Source organism: Periplaneta americana, chromosome 1 (genome assembly GCF_040183065.1).
Source record: "Periplaneta americana isolate PAMFEO1 chromosome 1, P.americana_PAMFEO1_priV1, whole genome shotgun sequence".
NCBI classification, from domain to species: Eukaryota; Metazoa; Arthropoda; class Insecta; order Blattodea; family Blattidae; genus Periplaneta; species Periplaneta americana.
Window position 1 is genome coordinate 121646563 of NC_091117.1, and position 22636 is coordinate 121669198.

At 48.0% G+C, this 22636-nt stretch overlaps 2 protein-coding genes across 4 annotated transcripts in view; one reads left to right on the plus strand and one right to left on the minus strand.

Annotated features, from left to right (window-relative positions):
- LOC138700141 (uncharacterized) overlaps window positions 1–22377 on the minus strand; it is a 129135-nt gene extending 106758 nt beyond the window's left edge. The window contains exon 1 of the mRNA XM_069826520.1: window positions 22116–22377. Within this exon, the coding sequence (XP_069682621.1) occupies window positions 22116–22185 (70 nt within the window). The 5' untranslated portion in view covers window positions 22186–22377. The remainder of the gene's footprint in view (window positions 1–22115) is intronic.
- The window catches only part of LOC138700171 (tigger transposable element-derived protein 1-like), a 55330-nt gene continuing 32844 nt past the window's right edge, over window positions 151–22636 (plus strand). For 2 of the 3 annotated variants that reach the window (XR_011332285.1, XR_011332280.1), the window contains exon 1: window positions 151–237. Coding sequence is in view for 1 of the 3 variants with exons in the window: in XM_069826585.1 (XP_069682686.1) it covers window positions 22397–22549 (153 nt within the window). In the remaining 2 variants the exon portion in view is untranslated. Of the gene's footprint in view, window positions 238–22383; window positions 22550–22636 lie in introns of all 3 variants that reach the window. The other variant, XM_069826585.1, reaches the window with a different exon arrangement.

Consider the following 22636-nt stretch of genomic DNA (forward strand, 5'->3'; position numbering starts at 1 on the left):
TATAATCAAGATTGGTAAGTTGTGTTAAAATTGGCTTTTATTTGTATATAGATATAGAGTGGGTCTTATTTTCCTTTAAATTTTGACGGGTTTTGACGGATTTCCAAGTGTTAGATTGACGGGGATACATTTTATGTGTTGGCAACACTGGCTGACAGTGTAGTATGGTAGTGTAATCTGTAAGAGGTTGTGTAACGCTGTGGGTGCTTTATTCGTACGATTATATTATTGAAACAGGTAAGTTGTTATATTTTGCTGACTTGACTGTAATTTTATAATGAAGTAGGTATAATCCAATAAACTGTTGCCAAGGCGAACTGTCATGGCGGACGCGCGCAAGGCTACTACGTAAATCAAATTAAGCATGTATGCATGGGAGCCAACACTACACTCCTTAGCGATAGCGATGAGAGAAAAGCTGCCATCATGTATTTGAAAAGGTAATAAGTTGTAACTGTATTAAATCGTGGACGTAGTTTACAGACAGAACACCAGAGTCGCAATGACACTATGCTTACAGCTCAAGATACCCGTACGGCAAAGAACTGTACAACAAACAAATTATTACCCGGGTTCGAACCCCGAATAAATGCAATCCCAAAAAATATGTATGAGTATGACAGATATGCAAATTGTTGCAAAACCAGATCATATAATCCCCAATGACAGGAAAGGAAATACACTGAGAGCACATACAGTGGACTGAGAGGACAGAGAATGGACTGAAAGAACACTGCGTGGACTGAGAGGACATAAAGTGGACTAAGAATTCAGACAGGGGAATATGAGTACAGAGAGAGTACTGGTTTGACTGTGAGTGAACTGAGAGGAAGCAGATAGGACTGAGAGGACAGAGAGTGGACTGAGTGCACATAGAGTGGACTGAGAGGACAGAGAGAGGAGTCCAAGCTCAGAGAGGGGACTCAGTGGGCAGAAAATGGACTCAGAGGACAGAGAGTGGACTGAGAGGAACCACATTGGACTAAGATGAGAGAGAGAGAGTGGACGGAGAAGAAAGAGTGGCCTCACAGGACATTGAGTGGACTGAGAGGACATAGAGTAGAGTGACAATTCAGAGAGTGAACTGGTGGGACTGTGAGCGGACAGAGAAGAACCAGATATGACTGAGAGGAGAGAGAGAGTGGGCCCAGAGCACATAGAGTGGACTAAGAGCACATAGAGTGGACTGAGAGGACATAGAGTGGACTGAGAGCATACAGAGTGGATTTAGAGCACATTGAGTGGACTCAGAGGACATAGAGTGGACTAAGAGGACATAGAGAGGACTGAGAGGACATAGAGTGGACTGAGAGGACAGGGAGTAAACTAAGAGGACATTGAGTGGACTGAGAAGACAGGGGGTGGACTGAGAAGACAGGGAGTGGACTGTGAAGACAGGGAGTGGACTGGGAGGACATAGAGTGGACTGAAGGGACATAGAGTGGACTCAGAAGACAGGGAGTAGACTAAGAGGACATAGAGTGGACTGACAAGTCAGGGAGTGGACTGAGAGAACATAGATTGGACTGAGAAAGCAGGGAGTGGACTGAGAGGACATAGAGGGAACTAAGAGGACATAGAGTGGACTGAGAACACAGGGAGAGGACTGAGAGGACATAGAGTGGACTGAGAGGACATAGAGTGGACTGAGAACACAGGGAGTGTGTTCTGAGAGGATATACTGTGGACTGAGAAGACGGAGTGGACTCAGACGACATAGAGTGGACTGAGAAGACTGGGAGTGGACTGAGAGGACATAGAGTGGACTAAAAGGACATAGAGTGGATTGAGAAGACAGGGAGTGGACTGAGAGTACATAGAGTGGAATGAGAAGACATGGAGTGGACTGAGAGGACATAGAGTGGACTGAGAAGACAGAGTGGACTGAGAACACAGGGAGTGGACTAAGAGGGCATAGACTGGACTGCGAAGACAGCGAGTGGACTGAGAGGACATAGAGTGGACTGAGAGTGAACAGAGAAGACATAGAGTGGACTGAGAGTGAACATAGTAGACATAGAGTGGACTGAAAAGACTGGGAGTGGACTCAGAGGACATAGAGTGGACTGAGAATTCAGGGCGTGGACTGAGAGGAAACAGAGTGGACGGAGAGGACATAGAGTGGACTGAGAGGTCAGGGAGTAGACTGAGAGTACATTGAGTGGACTGAGAACACAGGGAGTGGACTGAGAGGACTTAGAGTGGACTGAGAAGACGGGGAGTGGACTGAGAGGACATGGAGTGTACTGAGAAGACAGGGAGTGGACTCAGACGACATAGAGGGGACTGAGAGTACATAGAGTGGACTAAAAGGACATAGAGTGGATTGAGAAGACAGGGAGTGGACTGAGAGTACATAGAGTGGACTGAAAAGTCAGGGCGTGGACTGAGAGGACGTAGAGTGTACTGACAGGTCAGGGAGTAGACTGAGAGGACATTGAGTGGACTGAGAAGACAGGGAGTGGACTGAGAGGACTTAGAGTGGACTGAGAAGACGGGGAGAGGACTGAGAGGACATGGAGTGGACTGAGAGGACATAGATTGGACTGAGAAGACATGGACTGGACTGAGAAAACATAGTGTGGACTGAGAGGACATAGTGTGGACTGAGAACACAGGGAGTGTACTGAGAGGACATACTGTGGAATAAGAAGACAGGGAGTGGACTCAGACGACATAGAGTGGACTCAGAAGACTGGGAGTGGACGGAGAGGACATAGAGTGGACTAAAAGGACATAGAGTGAATAGAGAAGACAGGGAGTGGACTGAGAGTACATAGAGTGGACTGAGAAGACGGGGAGTGGACTGAGAGGACATGGAGTGTACTGAGAGGACATAGAGTGGACTGAGAAGACAGGGAGTGGACTCAGACGACATAGAGTGGACTGAGAAGACTTGGAGTGGACTGAGAGGACGTAGAGTGGACTAAAAGGACATAAAGTGGATTGAGAAGACAGGGAGTGGACTGAGAGTACATAGAGTGGAATGAGAAGACATGGAGTGGACTGAGAGGACATAGAGTGGACTGAGAAGACATAGAGTGGACTGAGAACACAGGGAGTGGACTAAGAGGGCATAGACTGGACTGAGAAGACAGCGAGTGGACTGAGAGGACATAGAGTGGACTGAGAGTGAACAGAGAAGATATAGAGTGGACTGAGAAGACTGGGAGTGGACTCAGAGGACATAGAGTGGACTGAGAAGTCCGGGCGTGGACTGAGAGGACACAGAGTGGACTGAGAGGTCAGGGAGTAGACTGAGAGGACATTGAGTGGACTGAGAAGACAGGGAGTGGACTGAGAGGACTTAGACTGGACTGAGAAGACGGGGAGTGGACTGAGAGGACATGGAGTGGACTGAGAGGACATAGAGTGGAATGAGAAGACATGGATTGGACTGAGAGAACATAGAGTGGACTGAGAAGACATGGAGTGGTCTGAGAACACATGGAGTGGACTAAGAGGCCATAGACTGGACTGCGAAGACAGCGAGTGGACTGAGAGGACATAGAGTGGACTGAGAGTGAACAGAGAAGAAATAGAGTGGACTGAGAAGACTGGGAGTGGACTCATAGGACATAGATTGGAATGAGAGGACATAGAGTGGACTGAGAATACAGGGAGTGGACTAAGAGGGCATAGACAGGACTGCGAAGACAGCGAGTGGACTGAGAGGACAGAGTGGACTGAGAGTGAACAGAGAAGACATATAGTGGACTGAGAAGACTGGGAGTGGACTCAGAGGACATAGAGTGGACTGAGAAGTCAGGGCGTGGACTGAGAGGACACAGAGTGGACTGAGAGGACATAGAGTGGACTGAGAGGTCAGGGAGCAGACTGAGAGGACATTGTGTGGACTGAGGAGACAGGGAGTGGACTGAGAGGACTTAGAGTGGACTGAGAAGACGGGGAGTGGACTGAGAGGACATGGAGTGGACTGAGAGGACATAGAGTGGAATGAGAAGACAAGGAGTAGACTGAGAGGACATAGAGTGGACTAAAAGGACATAGAGTGGATTGAGAAGACATAGAGTGGACTGAGTACACAGGGAGTGGACTAAGAGGGCATAGACTGGACTGTGAAGACAGCGAGTGGACTGAGAGAACATAGAGTGGACTGAGAGTGAATAGAGAAGACATAGAGTGGGCTGAGAAGACTGGGAGTGAGCTCAGAGGACATAGAGTGTAGTGAGAATACATGGAGTGGACTGAGAGGACATAGAGTGGACTGAGAAGACATAGAGTGGACTGAGAACACAGGGAGTGGACTAAGAGGGCATAGACTGGATTGCGAAGACAGCGAGTGGACTGAGAGGACATAGAGTGGACTGAGAGTGAACAGAGAAGACATAGAGTGGACTGAGAAGACTGGGAGTGGACTCAGAGGACATAGAGTGGACTAAAAGGACATAGAGTGGATTGAGAAGACAGGGAGTGGACTGAGAGTACATAGAGTGGAATGAGAAGACATGGTGTGGACTGAGAGGACATAGAGTGGACTGAGAAGACATAGAGTGGACTGAGAACACAGGGAGTGGACTAAGAGGGCATAGACTGGACTGCGAAGACAGCGAGTGGACTGAGAGGACATAGAGTGGACTGAGAGTGAACAGAGAAGACATAGAGTGGACTGAGAGTGAACATAGAAGACATAGAGTGGACTGAGAAGACTGGGAGTGGACTCAGAGGACATAGAGTGGACTGAGAAGTCAGGGCGTGGACTGAGATGACACAGAGTGGACTGAGAGGTCATAGAGTGGACTGAGAGGTCAGGGAGTAGTCTGAGAGGACATTGAGTGGACTGAGAAGACAGGGAGTGGACTGAGAGGACTTAGAGTGGACTGAGAAGACGGGGAGTGGACTGAGGACATGTAGTGTACTGAGAGGACATAGAGTGGACTGAGAAGACAGGGAGTGGACTCAGACGACATAGAGTGGACTGAGAAGACTTGGAGTGGACTGAGAGGACGAAGAGTGGACTAAAAGTACATAGAGTGGATTGAGAAGACAGGGAGTGGACTGAGAGTACATAGAGTGGAATGAGAAGACATGGAGTGGACTGAGAGGACATAGAGTGGACTGAGAACACAGGGAGTGGACTAAGAGGGCATAGTCTGGACTGAGAAGACAGCGAGTGGACTGAGAGGACATAGAGTGGACTGAGAGTGAACAGAGAAGACATAGAGTGGACTGAGAAGACTGGAGTGGACTCAGAGGACATAGATGGACTGAGAAGTCCGGGTGTGGACTGAGAGGACACAGAGTGGACTGAGAGGACATAGAGTGGACTGAGAGGTCAGGGAGTAGACTGAGAGGACATTGAGTGGACTGAGAAGACAGGGAGTGGACTGAGAGGACTTAGAGTGGACTGAGAAGACGGGGAGTGGACTGAGAGGACATGGAGTGGACTGAGAGGACATAGAGTGGACTGAGAAGACATGGAGTGGACTGAGAGGACATAGAGTGGACTGAGAAGACATAGAGTGGACTGAGAACACAGGGAGTGGACTAAGAGGGCATAGACTGGACTGAGAAGACAGCGAGTGGACTGAGAGGATATAGAGTGGACTGAGAGTGAACAGAGAAGACATAGAGTGGACTGAGAAGACTGGGAGTGGACTCAGAGGACATAGAGTGGACTGAGAAGTCCGGGCGTGGACTGAGAGGACACAGAGTGGACAGAGAGGACATAGAGTGGACTGAGAGGTCAGGGAGTAGACAGAGAGGACATTGAGTGGACTGAGAAGACAGGGAGTGGACTGAGAGGACTTAGAGTGGACTGAGAAGACGGGGAGTGGACTGAGAGGACATGGAGTGGACTGACAGGACATAGAGTGGAATGAGAAGACATGGATTGGACTGAGAGGACATAGAGTGGACTGAGAAGACATGGAGTGGACTGAGAACACAGGGAGTGGACTAAGAGGCCATAGACTGGACTGCGAAGACAGCGAGTGGACTGAGAGGACATAGAGTGGACTGAGAGTGAACAGAGAAGAAATAGAGTGGACTGAGAAGACTGGGAGTGGACTCATAGGACATAGATTGGACTGAGAGGACATAGAGTGGACTGAGAACACACGGAGTGGACTAAGAGGGCATGGAATGGACTGCGAAGACTGCGAGTGGACTGAGAACAGAGTGGACTGAGAGTGAACAGAGAAGACATATAGTGGACTGAGAAGACTGGGAGTGGACTCAGAGGACATAGAGTAGACTGAGAAATCAGGGCGTGGACTGAGAGGACACAGAGTGGACTGAGAGGACATAGAGAGGACTGAGAGGTCAGGGAGCAGACTGAGAGGACATTGAGTGGACTGAGGAGACAGGGAGTGGACCGAGAGGACTTAGAGTGGACTGAGAAGACGGGGAGTGGACTGAGAGGACATGGAGTGGACTGAGAGGACATAGAGTGGACTGAGAAGACATAGAGTGGACTGAGAACACAGGGAGTGGACTAAGAGGGCATAGACTGGTCTGCGAAGACAGCGAGTGGACTGAGAGGACATAGAGTGGACTGAGAGTGAACAGAGAAGACATAGAGTGGACTGAGAAGCCTGGGAGTGGACTGAGAGGACATAGAGTGGATTGAGAAGACAGGGAGTGGACTGAGAGTACATAGAGTGGCATGAGAAGACATGGAGTGGACTGAGAGGACATAGAGTGGACTGAGAAGACATAGAGTGGACTGAGAACACAGGGAGTGGACTAAGAGGGCATAGACTGGACTGCGAAGACAGCGAGTGGACTGAGAGGACATAGAGTGGACTGAGAGTGATTAGAGAAGACATAGAGTGGACTGAGAAGACTGGGAGTGGACTCAGAGGACATAGAGTGTAGTGAGAAGACATGGAGTGGACTGAGAGGACATAGAATGGACTGAGAAGACATGGAGTGGACTGAGAACACAGGGAGTGGACTAAGAGGGCATAGACTGGACTGCGAAGACAGCGAGTGGACTGAGAGGACATAGAGTGGACTGAGAGTGAACAGAGAAGACATAGAGTGGACTGAGAGTGAACATAGAAGACATAGAGTGGACTGAGAAGACTGGGAGTAGACTCAGAGGACATAGAGTGGACTGAGAAGACTGGGAGTGGACTGAGAGGACATAGAGTGGACTAAAAGGACATAGAGTGAATAGAGAAGACAGGGAGTGGACTGAGAGTACATAGAGTGGACTGAGAAGACGGGGAGTGGACTGAGAGGACATGGAGTGTACTGAGAGGACATAGAGTGGACTGAGAAGACAGGGAGTGGACTCAGACGACATAGAGTGGACTGAGAAGACTTGGAGTGGACTGAGAGGACGTAGAGTGGACTAAAAGGACATAGAGTGGATTGAGAAGACAGGGAGTGGACTGAGAGTACATAGAGTGGAATGAGAAGACATGGAGTGGACTGAGAGGACATAGAGTGGACTGAGAAGACATAGAGTGGACTGAGAACACAGGGAGTGGACTAAGAAGGCATAGACTGGACTGAGAAGACAGCGAGTGGACTGAGAGGACATAGAGTGGACTGAGAGTGAACAGAGAAGACATAGAGTGGACTGAGAAGACTGGGAGTGGACTCAGAGGACATAGAGTGGACTGAGAAGTCCGGGCGTGGACTGAGAGGACACAGAGTGGACCGAGAGGACATAGAGTGGACTCAGAGGTCAGGGAGTAGACTGAGAGGACATTGAGTGGACTGAGAAGACAGGGAGTGGACTGAAAGGACATAGAGTGGACTGAGAAGACGGGGAGTGGACTGAGAGGACATGGAGTGGACTGAGAGGACATAGAGTGGAATGAGAAGACATGGATTGGACTGAGAGGACATAGAGTGGACTGAGAAGCATGGAGTGGACTGAGAACACAGGGAGTGGACTAAGAGGCCATAGACTGGACTGCGAAGACAGCGAGTGGACTGAGAGGACATAGAGTGGACTGAGAGTGAACAGAGAAGAAATAGAGTGGACTGAGAAAACTGGGAGTGGACTCATAGGACATAGATTGGACTGAGAGGACATAGAGTGGACTGAGAACACAGGGAGTGGACTAAGAGGGCATAGACAGGACTGCGAAGACAGCGAGTGGACTGAGAGGACAGAGTGGACTGAGAGTGAACAGAGAAGACATATAGTGGACTGAGAAGACTGGGAGTGGACTCAGAGGACATAGAGTGGACTGAGAAGTCAGGGCGTGGACTGAGAGGACACAGAGTGGACTGAGAGGACATAGAGTGGACTGAGAGGTCAGGGAGCAGACTGAGAGGACATTGTGTGGACTGAGGAGACAGGGAGTGGACTGAGAGGACTTAGAGTGGACTGAGAAGACGGGGAGTGGACTGAGAGGACATGGAGTGGACTGAGAGGACATAGAGTGGAATGAGAAGACAAGGAGTAGACTGAGAGGACATAGAGTGGACTAAAAGTACATAGAGTGGATTGAGAAGACAGGGAATGGACTGAGAGTACATAGAGTGGAATGAGAAGACATGGAGTGGACTGAGAGGACATAGAGTGGACTGAGAAGACATAGAGTGGACTGAGTACACAGGGAGTGGACTAAGAGGGCATAGACTGGACTGTGAAGACAGCGAGTGGACTGAGAGGACATAGAGTGGACTGAGAGTGAACAGAGAAGACATAGAGTGGACTGAGAGTGAATAGAGAAGACATAGAGTGGACTGAGAAGACTGGGAGTGGGCTCAGAGGACATAGAGTGTAGTGAGAATACATGGAGTGGACTGAGAGGACATAGAGTGGACTGAGAAGACATAGAGTGGACTGAGAACACAGGGAGTGGACTAAGAGGGCATAGACTGGATTGCGAAGACAGCGAGTGGACTGAGAGGACATAGAGTGGACTGAGAGTGAACAGAGAAGACATAGAGTGGACTGAGAAGACTGAGAGTGGACTCAGAGGACATAGAGTGGACTAAAAGGACATAGAGTGGATTGAGAAGACAGGGAGTGGACTGAGAGTACATAGAGTGGAATGAGAAGACATGGAGTGGTCTGAGAGGACATAGAGTGGACTGAGAAGACATAGAGTGGACTGAGAACACAGGGAGTGGACTAAGAGGGCATAGACTGGACTGCGAAGACAGCGAGTGGACTGAGAGGACATAGAGTGGACTGAGAGTGAACAGAGAAGACATAGAGTGGACTGAGAGTGAACATAGAAGACATAGAGTGGACTGAGAAGACTGGGAGTGGACTCAGAGGACATAGAGTGGACTGAGAAGTCAGGGCGTGGACTGAGATGACACAGAGTGGACTGAGAGGTCATAGAGTGGACTGAGAGGTCAGGGAGTAGACTGAGAGGACATTGAGTGGACTGAGAAGACAGGGAGTGGACTGAGAGGACTTAGAGTGGACTGAGAAGACGGGGAGTGGACTGAGGACATGGAGTGTACTGAGAGGACATAGAGTGGACTGAGAAGACAGGGAGTGGACTCAGACGACATAGAGTGGACTGAGAAGACTTGGAGTGGACTGAGAGGACGAAGAGTGGACTAAAAGGACATAGAGTGGATTGAGAAGAAAGGGAGTGCACTGAGAGTACATAGAGTGGAATGAGAAGACATGGAGTGGACCGAGAGGACATAGAGTGGACTGAGAACACAGGGAGTGGACTAAGAGGGCATAGTCTGGACTGAGAAGACAGCGAGTGGACTGAGAGGACATAGAGTGGACTGATAATACATGGAGTGGACTGAGAGGACAGCGAGTGGACTAAAGGACATAGAGTGGATTGAGAAGACAGGGAGTGGACTGAGAGGACATAGAGTGGAATGAGAAGACAGGGAGTGAACTGAGACGACATAGAGTCGACTGAGAAGACAGGGAGTGGACTGTGAGGACATAGAGTGGACTGAGTAGACAGGGAGTGGACTGAGAGGACATAGAGTGGACTGAGAAGACAGCGTGGACTGAGAGGACACAGAGTGAAGTGAGAAGACAGGGAGTTGACTCAGAGGACATAGAGTGGACTGAGAAGACAGGGCGTGGACCGAGAGGACATAGAGTGGGCTGAGAAGACAGGGATTGGACTGAGAGGACATAGAGTGGACTGAGAGGAGATAGATTGGACTGAGAACACAGGGAGAGGATTGAGAGGACATAGAGTGGACAGAGAGGACATAGAGTCGACCGAGAACACAGGGAGTGTACTGAGAGGACATACTGTGGACTGAGAAGACAGGGAGTGGACTCAGACGACATAGAGTGGACTGAGATGACTGGGGTAGGACTGAGAGGACATAGAGTGGACTAAAAGGACACAGAGTGGATTGAGAAGACAGGTAGTGGACTGAGAGTACATAGAGTGGAATGAGAAGACATGGAGTGGACTGAGAGTACATAGAGTTCAATGAGAAGACAGGGAGTGGACTGAGAGGACATAGAGTGGACTGAGAGGACATAGAGTGAACTGAGAAGACAGGGAGTGGACTGAGAGGACATAGAGTGGACTGAGAGGACATAGAGTGGACTGAGAAGACAGGGAGTGGACTGAGATGACATAGAGTGGACTGAGAGGACATAGAGTGGACAGAGAAGACGGAGTGGACTAAAAAACACATAGAGTGGACTGAGAAGACAGGGAGTGGACTCAGAGGACATAGAGTGGACTGAGAAGACAGGGAGTGGACTGAGAAGACATAGAGTAGACTGAGAGGACATAGAGTGGACTGAGAGGACAGGGTGTGGTCTGAGAAGACAGGGAGTGGACTGAGAGGACATAGAGTGGACTGAGAAGATAGGGAGTGGACTCAGAGGACATAGAGTGGACTGAGAAGACAGGAAGTGGACTCAAAGGACATAGAGTGGACTGCGAGGACATAGAGTGGACTGAGAAGACAGGCAGTGGACTAAGAGGACATAGATTGGACTGAGAATTCAGGGAGTGGACAGAGAGGACATAGAGAGGACTGAGAAAGCAGGGAGTGGACTGAGGTTACATAGACTGGACTGCGAAGACAGCGAGTGGGCTGAGAGAATATAGAGTGGACTGAGAGTGAACAGAGAAGACATAGAGTGGACTGAGAGTGAACATAGAAGACATAGAGTGGACTGAGAAGACTGGGAGTGGACTCAGAGGACATAGACTGGACTGCGAAGACAGCGAGTGGGCTGAGAGGTCATAGAGTGGACTGAGAGTGAACAGAGAAGTCATAGAGTGGACTGAGAGTAAACATAGAAGACATAGAGTGGACTCAGAGGACTTAGAGTGGACTGAGAAGTCAGGGCGTGGACTGAGAGGACACAGAGTGGACTGAGAGGACATAGAGTGGAATGAGAGGTCAGGGAGTAGACTGAGAGTACATTGAGTGGACTGAGAAGACAGGGAGTGGACTGAGAGGACTTAGAGTGGACTGAGAAGACGGGGAGTGGACTGAGAGGACATGGAGTGTACTGAGAAGATATCTGTGGAAGCTATTACAGGATCGAAGACTCATTCGAGGGCGACCGAACATTATTGTTTTGCGTTGCAAGAATATGACAAAAGTTAAACGCTTTAGAGCAGAGCAAAGACAAATTGTCCCTATGAGTCTTCGATAGACACCGATTGGAATTTCCAAAAGTTGGTGGCAGAAAAGATAAGATGTTAGAAGGAAACAAGCCAAAAAGGCTAATAATAGTAGATATAGGTTTCGAAACTGATTTCTTGATGGTGGTCTCCTCAATTATAAAGGTGGCTGAACTACTGGTGACTACCACCAAGAAATGAATTCCTCCAGCTTAGAGAAATGGTTGAGAGAGCAAGTAACTCCAAACTTGCCACCTGCCTCTGTAACAGTGCGAATCATCTATGGACGAAATAATTCGAGTAAGTGCAGATGGAATGATGCTAGTGATAGTGATGATGGCGGTGGTGGTAGTGGAATGAAAGTCCTAGTGCTAGTGATAACTCTGTCTTAGCTATGCCTTTGGAGTGAAAAACACATGGTTTTATGTGACAATAATAACATATACAAGTTAGACTATGTATATAATTATATAAACTGGGTGTAGTATAAGCAGTAATATGTGCTGTTGCCAGGAAGTCAGGAGGAGATTAGCAATGGCAAAAGAAGATTTAATACATTAATGAGCAACTTCTGCCGACCTATGAAAAACGAAGAGGAAGAGACTAGTAATGTGCTTTGTGTGGAGTGTGGCATTATGTGAGGCTTAAACATGGACATTACGACGAAGTGAATTGAAGAGACCAGAAGCATTTAAAATACGGATATGGAGAACAATGGAGCGTGTGAAATGGACAGACAGAATAATAAATGAAGCTGTGTTGGAAAGAGTGGGTGAAAGAATAATGCTGAAACTGATCAAGAAGAGAAAAAAAAATTGGCTGGGTCTCTGCCTGAGAAGAAACTGTCTACTAAAGAATGCACTGGAACGAATAGTGACACTCCACACAAAGCACTTCACTAGTCCCTTCCTTAGTTCTCTCTCCAGACGTCCACAGAAGATGCTCCTCTTCCTATTAAAAGCTTCCTTTGCCATTGCTATTCTCCTTTGCACTTCTTGGCAGAAGCACTATGAATATATATATATATATATATATATATATATATATATATATATATATATATATATATATATATATATATACACATTCATAGCGTTCTGTCCAAGGGTAGGTCTTTCAATGCACACCCAGCATTCTACAGTCTTTCCTATTTTCTGCTTTCCTCTTTGTCTCCTCGTATGATCCATATAATATATAACTTTCAAGAATGTAATAATTGGCATTTAACTACTAATCCACACAATACTCAACTTCGATAGTCTATATCTATATTCGTAATTTACATATGCTCAACGTTCAAGAACGTCGTAAGGAATGTGTGCAGTACACAACACTAGGGAATGAGCTTATTATCATAAATAAAGACTTGCTACTACATCCATACAGTGGAATCTTGTTCTCCTTATCGGGATTATAAAATACTTGTGCTGCTTATGTATATAGAGCAAATGTTTTTCGTACGCTAGTAGCAGCTTTTGTACATGTTAATATAACTCGCTTATCGCGATTACGTCATCAGGAATACGGAGACCAGCTCGCTACCAAACGTGGCCCTACACGAGGTACTTTACAAGGGCACATTAATATTTTGCAGTTTCAGTACCGCAGGCCACAATACAAAACTATTCCTTTCTAAGCGAGGGGAGAGTTATGTACAGTAAAAAGGCAAAGGTATCCTAGGTATCCCCGTAACATGCCATGAAGGCACTTGGGCGGGGGGCATGGAGGTAGAGCCACATGCTTTCCATGACCTCGGCAACAGAATGAGGTGGTGAGGTCGGCACCACGCTCTGACCGCCTTTTACCCACGGGAAAAACACGGTCCTCAATTTTATAGGAGGCTGAGGGAAATATATCTGTCACCAGCTAGGATCGAAACCCGGACTTTCCAGTCCGTTGTCACCTGCTCTACCAAATGAGCTACATACAGAACTATTAGACTGATTAGTGATATATTTCAAAAGCAGTTTGCCGTAAAAGTGTTGGGACACCGTATGTACTCATATACCACTCTCAGTCCAATCTATGCGCTCTCAGCCCACTCTATGTGCTCTCGGTCCACTCTATGTCCTCTCAGTCTACACTCTGTCCACTCTGTGTGCTCTAAGTCCACTCTATGTCCTCTCGGTCCACTCTATGTGCACTCCGTCCACTCTCTGTACTCTCAGTCCACTCTATGTGCTCTCAGTCCATTCTCTGTCATCTGAGTCCACTCTATGTGCTCTCAGTCCACTCTATGTGCTCTCAGTCCACTCTATGTAGTCTCAGGCCACTACATGTACTCATAGTATATTCTAAATTCTTTCAGTCCTCTCTATGTCCCCTTAGTCCACTCTATGTCCTCTTTGTCCAATCTATGTCCTCTCGGTTAACTCTATGTGCTCTAAATCCACTCTATATGCTCTCAGTCAACTCTATGTCCTCTCAGTCCAATCTATGTGCTCTAAGTCCACTCTATGTTCTCTCAGCCCACTCTCAGTCAACTCTCTGCTCTATACGTCCACTCTATGTCATCTCAGTCTACTCTCTGTCCTCTCAGTCCACTCTCTATCCTCTCAGTCCACTCTCCGTCCTCTCAGTCCGCTCTCTGTCGTCTAAGTCCACTCTATGTGCTCTATGTCCACTCTATGTCCTCTCAGTCTACTCTCTGTCCTCTTTGTCCACTCTGTGTTCTCTACGTCCACTCTATGTCCTCTCAGTCCACTCTCTGTCCTCTCAGTCTACTCTCTGTCCACTCAGTCCACTCTATGTCCTCTCAGTCCACTCTATGTGCTCTTAGTCCACTCTATGTGCTCTCTGTCCACTCTATGTCCTCTCTGTCCACTCTATGTGCTCTAAGTCCACTCTATGTGCTCTCAGTCCACTCTATGTTCTCTCAGTCCACTCTATGTGCTCTAAGTCCACTCTATGTCCTCTCAGCCCACTCCCTGTCTTCTCAATCCACTCAATGTCCTATAACTTTAATCCCTGTCCTATCAGTCCACTCTATGTCCTCTCCGTCCACTCCCTGCCTTCTCAGTCCACTCTATGTACTCTTAGTCCACTCCCTGTCTTCTCAGTCCACTCTATGTAACCTCAGTCCACTCCCTGCTTTCTCAGTCCTCTCTATGTCCTCTCTGTCCACTCCCTGAATTCTCAGTCCAATCTATGTCCTCTTAGTCCACTGCCTGTCTTCTCAGTCCACTCTATGTCCTCGCAGTCCACTCTATGTCCTTTGAGTCCACTTCCTGTCTTCTCAGTCCACTCTATGTCCTCTGAGTCCACTCCCTGTCTTCTCAGTCCACTCTATGTCCTCTCAGTCCCCTCCCTGTGTTCTCAGTCCACTATGTCCTCTGAGTCCACTCTATGTTTTCTCAGTCCACTCTATGTCCTCTCAGTCCACTCCATATCCTCTCAGTCCAATCCCCGTCTTCTCAGTCCACTCTAAGTCCTCTCAGTCCACTCCCTGTCTTCTCAGTCCACTCAATGTCCTCTCAGTCTACTCCCTGACCTTTCAGTCCACTCTATGTCCTTTCAGTCCACTCTATGTCCTCTCAGTCCACGCCCTGACTTCTCAGTCCACTCTATGTCCTCTGAGTCCACTCCCTGTCTTCTCAGTCCAATCTATGTCTTCTCAGTCCACTCTGTGTCCTCTCAGTCCACTCTATGTCCTCGCAGTCCATTCGCTGTCTTCTCAGTTGACTCTATGCCCTCTTAGTCCACTCCCTGTGTTCTCAGTCCACTCTATGTCCTCTCAGTCCACTCCCTGTCTTCTCAGTCCACTCTATGTCCTCTCAGTCCACTCCCTGTCTTCTCATTCCACTCTATGTACTCTCAGACCACTCCATGTCTTCTGAATCCACTCTATGTCCTTTTAGTCCACTCCATGTCATCTCACTCCACTCCCTGTACTTATAGTCCACTCTATGTCCTCTCAGTTCACTCCCTGTCTTCTCAGTCCACTCTGTGTCCTCTCAGTCCACTCTATGTCCTCTCAGTCCACTCCCTGTCTTCTCAGTTCACTCTATGTCCTCTCAGTCCACTCTATGTCCTCTCAGTCCACTCCCTGTCTTCTCATTGAACTCTATGTACTCTCAGTCCACTCCATGTCTTCTAAATCCACTCTATGTCCCTTTAGTCCACTCCATGTCCTCTCACTCCACTCCCTGTATTTTTAGTCCACTCTATGTCCTCTCAGTCCACTCTAAGTCCTCTCAGTTCACTCCCTGCTTTCTCAGTCCACTCTGTGTCCTCTCAGTCCACTCTATGTCCTCTCAGTCCACTCTATGTCCTCTCAGTCCACTCCCTGTCTTCTCAGTCCACACCATGTCCTCTCTGTCCACTATATGTCCTCTCAGTCTACTCTATGTTTTCTCAGTCCACTGCGTGTCTTCTCAGTCCACTCTATGTCCTCTCAGTCCACTCCCTGTCTTCTCAGTCCACTCTATGTGTTTTTTTAGTCCACTCCGTTTTCTCAGTCCACTCTATGTCCTCTCAGTCCACTCTATGTCATCTCAGTCCACTCTATGTCCTCTCAGTCCACTCCCTGTCTTCTCAGTTCACTCTATGTCCTCTCAGTCCACTCTATGTGCTCTCAGTCCACTCCTAGTCTTCTCAGTCCACTCTATGTCCTCTTAGTTCACTCCGTCTTCTTAGTCCACTCTATGTCCTCTCAGTCCACTCTATGACCCCTTAGACCACTCTATGTCCTCTCAATCCACTCTCTGTCGTCTCAGTCCTCTCTATGTCCTCTTAGTCCACTCTATATCCTTTCAGTCCACTCTATGTGCTCTCAGTCCACTCTGTGTCCTCTCAGTCCACTCTCAGTAAACTCTCTGTCCTCTAAGTCCACTGTGTGTCCTCTCAGTCCACTCTATGTCCTCTCAGTCCTCTCAGTCCACTCTCTGTCCTCTCAGTCCACCCTCTGTCGTCTAAGTCCACTCTATGTGCTCTAAGTCCACTCAATGTCCTCTCAGTCTACTCTCTGTCCTCTCTGTCCACTCTGTGTGCTTTAAGTCCATTCTATGTCCTCTCACTCCACTCTCTGTACTCTCAGTCCTCTCTCTGTAATCTAAGTCCACTCTGTGTCCTCTCAGTCCACTTTATGTGCTCTATGTGCACTCTACGTCCTCTCAGTCCACTCTATGTCCTCTTAGTCCACTCTATATCCTTTCAGTCCACTGTCTGTTCTCTCAGTCCACTCTTTATGCTCTCAGTCCACTCTCTGTCCTCTCAGTCCACTCTGTGTCCTCTCAGTCCACTCTGTGTCCTCTCAGTCCACTCTATGTGCTCTAAGTCCACTCTATGTCCTCTCAGTCCACTCTATGTGCTCGCAGTTCACTCTCTGTTCTCTCAGTCCACTCTATGTGCTCTCTGTCCATTCTCTGTCATCTCAGTCCACTCTGTGTGCTCTCAGTCCACTCTATGTCCTCTGAGTCCACTCCCTGTCTTCTCAGTCCACTCTATGTTCTCTCAGTCCCCTCCCTGTGTTCTCAGTCCACTCTATGTCCTCTCTGACCACTCTATGTTTTCTCAGTCCACTCCATGTCTTCTCAGTCCACTCTATGTCCTCTCAGTCCACTCCTTGTCCTCTCAGTCCACTCCCCTTCTTCTCAGTCCACTCTAAGTCCTCTCAGTCCACTCCCTGTCTTCTCAGTCTACTACCTGACCTCTCAGTCCACTCTATGTCCTCTCAGTCCACGCCCTGACTTCTCAGTCCACTCTATGTCCTCTGAGTCCACTCCCTGTCTTCTCAATCAACTCTATGTCTTCTCAGTCCACTCTGTGTCCTCTCAGTCCAGTCTATGTCCTCTCAGTCCACTCGCTGTCTTCTCAGTCCACTCTATGTACTCCCAGTCCACTCCATGTCTTCTCAATCCACTCTATGTACTTTTAGTCCATTCCCTGTCGTCTCACTCCACTCCCTGTATTTTTAGTCAACTCTATGTCCTCTCAGTCCACTCTAAGTCCTCTCAGTTCACTCCCTGTCTTCTCAGTCCACTCTGTGTCCTCTCAGTCCACTCCCTGTCCTCTCAGCCCACTCTATGTCCTCTCAGTCCACTCTATGTCCTCTCAGTCCACTCTATGTCCTCTCAGTCCACTCCCTGTCTTCTCAGTCCACACCCTGTCCTCTCAGTCCACTCTATGTCCTCTCAGTCTACTTTTGTTTTCTCAGTCCACTCCCTGTCTTCTTCTCAGTCCACTCTATGTCCTCTCAGTCCACTCCCTGTCTTCTCAGTCCACTCTATGTGTTTTTTAGTCCACTACGTCTTCTCAGTCCACTCTATGTCCTCTCAGTCCACTCTATGTCTTCTCAGTCCACTCTATGTCCTCTCAGTCCACTCCCTGTCTTCTCAGTTCACTCTATGTCCTCTCAGTCCACTCCCTGTCTTGTCAGTCCACTCTATGTCCTCTAAGTCCACACCCTGTCTTCTCAGTCCACTCTATGTCCTCTCAGTCCCCTCACTGTGTTCTCAGTCCACTCTATGACCTCTCAGTCCACTCTATGTTTTCTCAGTCCACTCCAGGTGTTCTCAGTCCACTCTATGTCCTCTCAGTCCACTCCATGTCCTCTCAGTCCACTCCCCGTCTTCTCAGTCCACACTAAGTCCTCTCAGTCCACTCCCTGTTTTCTCAGTCCACTCAATGTCTTCTCAGTCTACTCCCTGACCTCTCAGCCCACTCATTGTCCTCTCAGTCCACTCTATGTCCTCTCAGTCCACGCCCTGACTTCTCAGTCCACTCTATGTCGTCTGAGTCCACTCCCTGTCTTCTCAGTCCACTCTATGTCTTCACAGTCCACTCTGTGTTCTCTCAGTCCACTCTAAGTCCTCTCAGTCCACTCGCTGTCTTCTCAGTCCACACTATGCCCTCTTAGTCCACTCCCTGTGTTCTCAGTCCACTCTATGTCCTCTCAGTCCACTCCCTATCTTCTCAGTCCACTCTATATCCTCTCAGCCCACTCCCTGTCTTCTCATTTCACTCTATGTTCTCTCAGTCCACTCCATGTCTTCTCAATCCACTCTATGTCCTTTAGTCCATTCTCTGTCCTCTCACTCCACTCCCTGTATTTTTAGTCCACTCTATGTCCTCTTTGTCCACTCTGTGTTCTCTACGTCCACTCTATGTCCTCTCAGTCCACTCTCTGTCCTCTCAGTCTACTCTCTGTCCACTCAGTCCACTCTATGTCCTCTCAGTCCACTCTATGTCCTCTCAGTCTACTCTATGTCCTCTCTGTCCACTCCCTGTCTTCTCAGTCCACACCCTGTCCTCTCAGTCCACTTTATGTCCTCTCAGTCTACCCTATGTCTTCTCAGTCCACTCCCTGTCTTCTCAGTCCACTCTATGCCCTCTCAGTCCACTCCCTCTCTTCTCAGTCCACTCTATGTGTTTCTTAGTCCACTCCGTCTTCTCAGTCCACTCTATGTCCTCTCAGTCCACTCAATGTCCTCTCAGTCCACTCCCTGTTTTCTCAGTTCACTCTATGTCCTCTCAGTCCACTCTATGACCCCTTAGACCACTCTATGTCCTCTCAATCCACTCTCCGTCCTCTCAGTCCTCTCTATGTCCTCTTAGTCCACTCTATATCCTTTCAGTCCACTCTATGTGCTCTCAGTCCACTCTCTGTCCTCTTAGTCCACTCTCAGTCATCTCTCTGTACTCTAAGTCCACTCTATGTCCTCTCAGTCCACTCTATATCCTCGCAGTCCACTCTCTGTCCTCTCAGTCCACTCTCTGTCCTCTCAGTCCACCCTCTGTCGTCTAAGTCCACTCTATGTGCTCTAAGTCCAGTCAGTGTCCTCTCAGTCTACTCTCTGTCCTCTCTGTCTACTCTGTGTGCTTTAAGTCCATTCTATGTCCTCTCAGTCCACTCTCTGTACTCTCAGTCTACTCTCTGTAATCTAAGTCCACTCTGTGTCCTCTCAGTCCACTCTGTGTGCTCTAAGTCCACTCTATGTGCTCTATGTCCACTCTATGTCCTCTCAGTCCACTCTATGTGGTCTCACTCCACTCTCTGTTCTCTCAGTCCACTCTATGTCCTCTTAGTCCACTCTATATCCTTTCAGTCCACTGTCTGTTCTCTCAGTCCACTCTTTATGCTCTAAGTCCACTCTCTGTCCTCTCAGTCCACTCTATGTGCTCTAAGTCCACTCTATGTCCTCTCAGTCCACTCTATGTGCTCTCAGTCCACTCTCTGTCCTCTCAGTCCACTCTCAGTCATCTCTCTGTACTCTAAGTCCACTCTATGTCCTCTCAGTCCACTCTATATCCTCGCAGTCCACTCTCTGTCCTCTCAGTCCACTCTCTGTCCTCTCAGTCCACCCTCTGTCGTCTAAGTCCACTCTATGTGCTCTAAGTCCAGTCAGTGTCCTCTCAGTCTACTCTCTGTCCTCTCTGTCTACTCTGTGTGCTTTAAGTCCATTCTATGTCCTCTCAGTCCACTCTCTGTACTCTCAGTCTACTCTCTGTAATCTAAGTCCACTCTGTGTCCTCTCAGTCCACTCTGTGTGCTCTAAGTCCACTCTATGTGCTCTATGTCCACTCTATGTCCTCTCAGTCCACTCTATGTGGTCTCACTCCACTCTCTGTTCTCTCAGTCCACTCTATGTCCTCTTAGTCCACTCTATATCCTTTCAGTCCACTGTCTGTTCTCTCAGTCCACTCTTTATGCTCTAAGTCCACTCTCTGTCCTCTCAGTCCACTCTATGTGCTCTAAATCCACTCTATGTCCTCTCAGTCCACTCTATGTGCTCTCAGTCCACTCTCTGTTGTCTCAGTCCACTCTATGTGCTCTCTGTCCATTCTCTGTCAACTCAGTCCACTCTGTATGCTTTCAGTCCACTCCATGCCCTCTTAGTCCACTCTATGTCCTCTTAGTCCACTCTCTGTCCTCTCAGTCCACTCTATGTCCGCTTAGTCCACTCTATATCTTCTCAGTCCACTCTATGTGCTCTAAATCCACTCTATGTGCTCTCAGTCCACTCTATGTCCTCTCAGTGAACTCTATGTGCTCTAAGTCCACTCTATGTGCACTAAGTCCACTCTTTTTCCTCTCAGTCCCCTCTATGTGCTCTAAGTCCGCTCTATGTCCTCTCAGTCCACTCTTTGTCCTCTCAGTCAACTGTATGTGCTCTCAGTCCACTCTGTGTCCTCTCAGTCGACTCTCTCTCATCTTTGTCCTATCTGGTTCTCTCAGTCCACTCACAGTCCAACCAGGCCTCTCTCTGTTCTCCCAGTCCACTGTCTGTACTGATATTCCACTCTCTGAATTCTTAGTCCACTCTATGTCCTCTTAGTCCACTCTATGTCCTCTCGGTCCACTCAATGTGCTCTCAGTCCACTCTCTGTTCTCTCAGTCTCTTCTATGTGCTCTCAGTCCATTCTCTGTCATCAGAGTCCACTCTATGTTCTCTCAGTCCACTCAATGTTGTCTCAGGCCACTCCATATACTCTTAGTTCATTCTATATCCTTTCAGTCCAGTCTGTGTCCTCTCAGTCCTCTCTATGTCCTCTTAGTCCACTCTATGTCCTCTTAGTCCACTCTATGTCCTCTCAGTCCTCTCTATGTCCTCTTAGTCCACTCTATGTCCTCTCAGTCCACTCTATGTGCTCTAAATCCACTCTATATGCTCTCAGTCCACTCTATGTGCTCTCAGTCCACTCTATGTGCTCTTAGTCCACTCTATGTGCTCTGAGCCCACTCTCTCTCTCCTCTCAGTCCTATCTGGTTCTTCTCTGTCCGCTCACAGTCCCACCAGTTCACTCTCTGAATTGTCACTCTACTCTATGTCCTCTCAGTCCACTCTATGTTCTGTCAGTCTACTCTTTCTTCTCCGTCCACTCTCTCTCTCTCATCTTAGTCCAATGTGGTTCCTCTCAGTCCACTCTCTGTCCTCTGAGTCCATTTTCTGCCCACTGAGTCCCCTCTCTGAGTTTGGAGTCCTCTCTCTGTCCTCTCAGTCCACTCTATGTGCACTCAGTCCACTCTCTGTCCTCTCTGTCCCATCTGCTTCCTCTCAGTTCACTCACAGTCAAACCAGTACTCTCTCTGTACTCATATTCCCTTGCCTGAATTCTTAGTCCACTTTATGTCCTCTCAGTCCACGCTCTATTCTTTCAGTCCATTCTCTGTCCTCTCAGTCCACTCTATGTGCTCTCAGTGTATTTCCTTTCCTGTCATTGTGGATTATATGATCTGGTTTTGCAACAATTTACATTTCTGTCATACTCATACATATTTTTTGGAATTGCATTTATTCGGGGTTCGAACCCGGGTAATAATTTGTTTGTTGTACAGTTCTTTGCCGTACGGGTATCTTGAGCTGAAAGCATAGTGTCATTGCGACTCTGGTGTTCTGTCTGTAAACTACGTCCACGATTTAATACAGTTACAACTTATTACCTTTTCAAATACATGATGGCAGCTTTTCTCTCATCGCTATCGCTAAGGAGTGTAGTGTTGGCTCCCATGCATACATGCTTAATTTGATTTACGTAGTAGCCTTGCGCGCGTCCGCCATGACAGTTCGCCTTGGCAACAGTTTATTGGATTATACCATGAAAGTAAGATAAGGAATTGGTCTCTCCGCAATAAATGTATCAGATTACTATTAATACCTTGGAGAATGCTGCTATTGCTGGTGAAGATGCCGTTGTTCCCGCTTTGATCTAGCAGCACTTGTTCCATCTACACTGGATTGAACGAGATATGACAGCAGGCGGGCAAGTGTGCGCGCCTGATTCGAGTTTGCGTACACTTGCCCTTCACCCGGCAGCTTATGCGATAAGACTAATTTTACTGCGCTTTTTCTCATAGATCTTATCTTACTCTTCCATTACCGTTTTATATACGGTAAAGATAATTGTTTGTATTTATTTCTTGTAGTTAAAGAAAAGACATGGGGAAGTATGAGAGGAAAACTGAAAAAACATGTCTCACACAAAGACAGTTTGATGAAGCAAAACGACTGATTAATGAGAGAGCTAGCCAGAGGGCTGCTGCCAAGAAGGTCGGGTGCAGTGAAGCGACACTTCGAAAGAGGCTTAAGTTGGTGAGAATTATTCCAATAGGAACAATTATAAATTATTTAGGAGATAGAAAGTTAGAAAGTTAATAACATTTTTTTTTTTTTGTTTTC